This window comes from Sinocyclocheilus anshuiensis, unplaced genomic scaffold (assembly GCF_001515605.1).
Source record: "Sinocyclocheilus anshuiensis isolate Anshui unplaced genomic scaffold, SAMN03320099.WGS_v1.1 scaffold902, whole genome shotgun sequence".
Taxonomy (NCBI): Eukaryota; Metazoa; Chordata; class Actinopteri; order Cypriniformes; family Cyprinidae; genus Sinocyclocheilus; species Sinocyclocheilus anshuiensis.
The window spans coordinates 275,660-282,108 of NW_015537974.1; the positions used below are offsets into that span (position 1 = coordinate 275,660).

The 6,449-nt window shown below is 36.5% G+C and overlaps 2 protein-coding genes across 3 annotated transcripts in view; both read right to left on the reverse strand.

The window, feature by feature from the left end:
* The window catches only part of LOC107672133 (DENN domain-containing protein 3-like), a 13,407-nt gene extending 11,175 nt beyond the window's left edge, over positions 1–2,232 (reverse strand). Inside the window, exons 1-4 of the mRNA XM_016465233.1 lie at positions 2,149–2,232; positions 1,430–1,682; positions 1,004–1,119; positions 286–294 (exon numbers count right to left, since the gene is read on the reverse strand). Of these exons, the coding sequence (XP_016320719.1) occupies positions 286–294; positions 1,004–1,119; positions 1,430–1,682; positions 2,149–2,232 (462 nt within the window). The remainder of the gene's footprint in view (positions 1–285; positions 295–1,003; positions 1,120–1,429; positions 1,683–2,148) is intronic.
* Positions 2,233–4,804: 2,572 nt separating this feature from the next.
* LOC107671711 (solute carrier family 45 member 4-like) overlaps positions 4,805–6,449 on the reverse strand; it is a 12,426-nt gene continuing 10,781 nt past the window's right edge. For both annotated transcript variants that reach the window (XM_016464660.1, XM_016464651.1), the window contains exon 8: positions 4,805–6,268. In XM_016464660.1, coding sequence (XP_016320146.1) covers positions 5,897–6,268 — 372 coding nt within the window. In that variant the 3' untranslated portion in view covers positions 4,805–5,896. The remainder of the gene's footprint in view (positions 6,269–6,449) is intronic.

The following is a 6,449-nucleotide window of genomic DNA, read 5'->3' on the forward strand; positions in this document are numbered from 1 at the left end:
AAAACCTTCTCCAGAGTGCTCAGGACTTCAGACTGGGCCGAAGGTTTACCTTCCAACAAGACAATTACCCTAAGCACACAGCTAAAATAACGAAGGAGTGGCTTCACAACAACTCTGTGACTGTTCTTGAATGGCCCAGCCAGAGCCCTGACTTAAACCCAATTGAGCATCTCTGGAGAGACCTAAAAATGGCTGTCCACCAACGTTTACCATCCAACCTGACAGAACTGGAGAGGATCTGCAAGGAGGAATGGCAGAGGATCCCCAAATCCAGGTGTGAAAAACTTGTTGCATCTTTCCCAAAAAGACTCATGGCTGTATTAGATCAAAAGGGTGCTTCTACTAAATACTGAGCAAAGGGTCTGAATACTTAGGACCATGTGATATTTCAGTTTTTCTTTTTTAATAAATCTGCAAAAATGTCAACGATTCTGTGTTTTTCTGTCAATATGGGGTGCTGTGTGTACATTAATGAGGGAAAAAAATTAACTTAAATGATTTTAGCAAATGTCTGCAATATAACAAAGAGTGAAAAATTTAAGGGGTCTGAATACTTTCCGTACCCACTGTATGTATGAAACATGATTGGACAGAGCTATGTAATGTGATGGAATTCATGATTCTGGTGCATAAGACGTCCTACTTTGTCCTAATATGTCCTTTGTCCTAACATGACCTATGTTCTACTTTGAATAACCAAATAGGACATATTAAAATGTTACTATTTTAAACACATATTCAATCCACAGCATGCAACAGTAATCAATTGCCTAAAATTCAATAGAAAAGAGAATATTTGCATATTCAATATTTGCATATTATAGGTCTCAATATTTGCACTGTTAGCAGAAACATACACTTTGCATTCAACTTCATTTTGCCTTCATTTTTTTTTACATTTTTGCTAATTCAAGCACAGCAGGTGAAGTTCAGCACAGGTGATCTGTCAATACACAACCATAATGAGAGGTTAATATCAGGTAATATAAAAAAAGAATCTGACCTGTATTGATCTACAGTACTGGAGAACTACTCCATGAGACTGGTTTCCAAACACGTCAGTGAAGACTAGGAAGTGAAATTGTTCATCCATTTGCTCCTTAGTTATCTGAAGTCCACCTGATTTAAAAGAAAGAAATGAATGTTAGTCTAATCTAATCATTCTAAACTAACATTACAGCTACTGTGAACTGATGAACTACAGTATTTAACATTTACAGCATTGCTCTTTATAGAGTCAGTTAAAACCTTTATTATTGTGCTCTTTATACTGTGTGCTGACCTTTGGCATGAATTCTATAGCGATTTTACACAGTTTCTGAAGTATTACACTGTGTAATGTATGAAGATCTGCATGGAACAGGGTTGCAGCAGATGCACTGACATGATTCAACAACCAGTCAAGCTTTTGCACATAAATTAGTTTCACCTGGAAAGCAGAGTTGTGGCAGAGCCACCAGATCCAGGTCTTTGGGAACACTAACATCCTCTATCGTTTCTTCTTTGGGGTTTCCAGCCTTAATAACAGGCCTATCATTTTTCTTCTTAATGAAGAAGCGCTGTTGCTGGGTCTGGCTGAGGTTTCTCACGGCTGGTTCACTGAGACTCTCTTTAGACACAAACGGAGGTGCATGGACCTGCAGGACCTCAGGATCGAGCAGCGGTAGAGGACTTTCATTCACCTGCAGCAAAGACACAATGCTTTTTCAAGACCACTGATATGACTTAATCTGATGAGAATATAAACATCATTTTAAAATATATTTTTTAAAGCAATATTCCCTTTTTTAGATGCAAAAAATAAATAAATAAAAAAGATCAAATAGAATAAAACAAAATGAAATAATTTCATGAACCTTGGCACCTTTCACAAACAAACTGCTCCTATGAACCTCTATTAATTAAAAAGAAGAAAGAAATATTTCATATAAAAAAATACGTTATCTTTTGAATAAAGGGTAAACTTCAAACTGAAAACAAAATGCACCCAAATCAGGGATTCCATCAGAATATAGTCTATAGCTCTAGACCTGTCCCATCATGTTTGATGCATACGTTGTTTTTAAATAAAGAGATCCGCTGTTGTAAAGGCAGTGCCTTACACCTCATAACAGTTTAACAAAAACTCGCTGAAGGAAATTATTTTACCTTGGAGAGCTCCTTCAGTTTATCATTTGCAGGTCCAACAACGACACATGCTTCCAGTAATCCTGAAGGCAGACCGTCTGCCATTGATAATCAACAGGATTGGCACTCCTCATAAGATCTGTGAACAGAGAGATCAGTGAAGAAAATACACATATTCATTTGATTCAGAAATCTCTTATTTGTAGCTCCAGGGTTGCGAACTGAAATCTAAAAGAAGTAAAACATTTTTGCTTAACACTGTAGATTATATGTGATAAACTTTAAAGATGCAATATTAAGATATATATACATTAACAAGTCAGGAATAACACAACAGCAACACAACGGCATGGTTGTGGAAACAAAGAAAGTTATTATTACACAGACACCCCGGAAACCACAGATAAAAAGATGTGCCACTAATCTCGTTTTCCTGCTCTGGGAAGTTCCTGGGTTAAATTTGACTCATGTGTGTGTTGCAAGAGTAAAATTTATTTAAAAAAAAACACACACACATTTCTTTCTGAAGAGCTTAGGCTAGAATACGTGAATAACCAGGGTGGGACATTATTATTATTGACGTTATTATTTTAGACACGTATTCTATCCACAGATTAAACATAATGCAACACATTGTAAATATATAATTATGTGCAAGCCAAACTATATATATACATATACATATATAAAACTGTAACAAAAGGAGCTGTAAGTGAATAAAAAAAAGAACATTTGAATATTTTACTGTAGTCAGCGGAAACATTCAACATGCATTCAACTTCAGAAAATGAGTCACTGCTTTTATTTTGCCTAAATGTATTAATACTTTTGATAATTCAAGGACGATAACTGTAATAATTTAAATATTTACCCTAATAGGAATAACTGCAAAAAACTCGACGAGTAGCTGACGTTTTCAATGAACAGATAAATAATCTTAAAGTTTTAATATAAGGCGATAACATTGTAAATTTTTTCTTAAAGTTTATATTCTAACCATGTAAATAAATGCCCATCTTTGCTGTAAAGATAAGAATGCACGCACCTTTGTCGATCACCGGTATTATGAAAGTGAAATTACGCACGGGACAGGTTGAGACAAAAGAGAGGGATAGACTACACAAGCTGCTGAAGCAGAGTGATCTGCGCATGCGCTCTACAGTCAACAGGCACTACATGTTCTCAATGGCCAGTGCTACCTTTAACATGACAACATAATACATGCGGTAAAGGTAAAGCAGAGCAAACCTCTCTGGAAAATACAAATGTATTAAAACCATTGTTTGGATATTCCAATGTACTTTAAACCATCCTACCTCCTCTCTCACGATTTTACATCCCCTCCGGAAGCCTGCTGTCGGAAAATGAGCGGAGATTCGTGGTACCATCACAGATGGGCATCAAAATCTTTCCAGAATGTTTTCGTTCACTGTTCCCTCTGTCCGAGCAGCCGAATACCTGACTGACAGTATATTCAAGAACACACTGAAAACTGAAAGTTCACTCAAAAATTAAAGGCCTGTCATCATTTACACACCCTCAAGTTGTTCAAGTCGTAATTTTTTCCCCCATACTGTTTGGTTGCCAACATTCTTCAAAATATCTTATTTTGTGTTTAACAGAAGAAAGAAACTCATACAGGTTACAAACAACAGGTTACCTAAATGATTGCAGAATTTAAATTTTTAACTATCCCTTTAACTGTAGGCTATACTAATTAAAAAATATTTTTTCCCTATGCTTTTTCTAGTTTATAATATTCTGACAATGTCGAAACTTTATATTAGCATATTATTGCCTTCTTAAGATAAATCGCTTCTGGTGTTTCTCCTCATTTGTCGCCTTGTATAAAAGCGTCTACTAAATGAATAAATGTAAAAGCGATCCTGTTTTGTTGTGAGAAATATTAGATATTATTTGATAAATTATTATCTAACTAGCAAGAAAAAAACTAGTTTGGTGCCCTGAACATGTTCTGAAGGTTAAGCGTCTCCTTTCACTGATTATTTGCTGAAATAATAGTTATAAAAATATCATCAAGCAAAGCCCTTTTACCTTATTTATGAAGTGTCAATGACATTTTGTAAAGAATTCACTCTGTAAATACAACTGATTTCTCATGGAAACGCTTTTGTCAAACATTGCAGAAATCGTTCAATGTAACTTGACGGTAATAATGTAGCGTTTTTAAGATCGAATTGAATTTTTCCTTAAAGGGGTCATATGATGCGATTTCAATTTTTCCTTTCTCTTCGGAGTGTTACAAGCTCTTGGTGCATAAAGAAGATCTGTAAAGTTAATAATGTTATTTTTAGCAGCATCATATGACCCCTTTAAATACAGCCCTTCCTTCAGTTCGTGCATCTATTTATGTATCACCCGGTATCTCATTAATTAAGTACTCGCGCCACCTAGTGGTCGATGGCCGCGACACCACACTAGAGTGCGCGATACGGATAGTCAACAACCATAATACATTTCAGATTCAACCACATTGTGCTACAGTTTAAAACAAACAAGCATTCAAACAGGGAAAAGTGTAAAACTTTCTCTTTATCGAAACTTCACACAAATTCAAAACAAAAACACCTAGAACCAGTATAAACTTTCAATTTGGTTCAAACACTAAAAAGTCACAACAGTACCACATATACAAAAAAAATTATAAAGTGTTCACCTTGTTTACGAAACCTACACACACACACACACACACACACACACACACACACACACACAAAGAAAAACTTTCGGATTGATAAAATAGGATACAACGCCAGCCTACTGACCTCTGTACATATGTCACACTTCCAGCAATGTATCTAATCTACATTTATGAGCATACACTTAGCCAGTGGGGTTCTGTGACTGACTAGTAAAGGAAATATTTGGCCTGTCTTCTTGAACAAGAAACAAGCTCAATAACTTGTGTATAATAACTATACAACAGTACTGGAACAGTATTATGAATTTGACTATGAAAAAATACTGCCACTATTGGCGAGTCATCACTTACGATGGAGGCTGAAACCAAGTAAAAATTGCCATGACAGCTAAACACACTTCTTCATTTCACAAACCAATCACTGCTGTACAGCAAAGCCATTTATTCGGTGTCACAGCTCTTCCATGCTCATCATACCTTAAAATAGTGTACCTAAGAAAATCAAGTTTACTAACTAAAGGCAACTCTCAAAACCAATGTCTTGCTCAAAGTCTAGGATCATTAGAAAAAATATTTGGCATTGTGCATAGATAAAGTCTAAACAGAAGTGAGAGTTTTGAGCCCAGAAGCAGCAGCCTTTCAACTTTCCCTTGATTGTTTCTTATGATATGAGGCTGAGATGGGAAATACAATGATAATCAGACACATTTTAACACTGATAAAAAATCAGTCTAAAAAAAAATGCAAACTTACATCTGGAATGCAAATGTTGATTTGTAAAGTGAAATGATAAAATGTGTAGAAAAAGCATTAGAATGTGAAACAATGTTTTCAAATGTAGTGATGTAAACCTGGTTATAAAAAAATCTAAATCAAAACTGAAACATACTTTTGTGCAGACAACGGACATTTTGGCCACAAATAATAAATAGCTTGAGAAATAATCTCAGAAATCACATATTTGACTCAAATAGGTTTGTCTCTGTACCATATCCACAGAATTACATTCAGCGTATGAGGGAGTGTATGAATGATAGACAATGACCCTCTTGCTTGTGGATTCTGCGATTTGTACTTTAATAACTCAAGTATTTTAAGTTCTAACACTCAAACTGTGGATTCAGCCTCTAGCTTGCAGGAACTGTTCCTTGGCATTGACTTTGAAACACTGAGTTTCTCTGTACTGTTACTGGACGCTGCCTCTGACTGAACAGAATTTAGGCCCTGCCCATCTTCATCGTCGTCATCATCTTCATCATCAAGTGTATCAGGATAGATGACGAGGAAAGCCGCAGCAAGGAAACCAAGAAAGGCACCTCCTGCTGCCACCATGGGGATCACTCTCACCGTACCGACAGCATCTACAACTGCACCGAGAGCCGACGCCACCAAAATCTGAGAGATGTACACCTGACACGTCAGGATGGCGCAGTCGATGCCAAAGCCTCGTTGTGAGTTTCCAGGGCTGTGATGAATGTACTGTGACAATGTAAAAGAAAGATGAAAGACACTGATTGAGAGCAATGCTGCTGTGAGGAAAACTGCTGCCACAAATCAAGCTACTTGTTGTGAAGATGAATTCTGGAACAGCTTCCAGATCTTTATCCAGATATATACATACCACCCTTCAAAGTGTCAGGATGGGGGGGGGGGGGGGTTA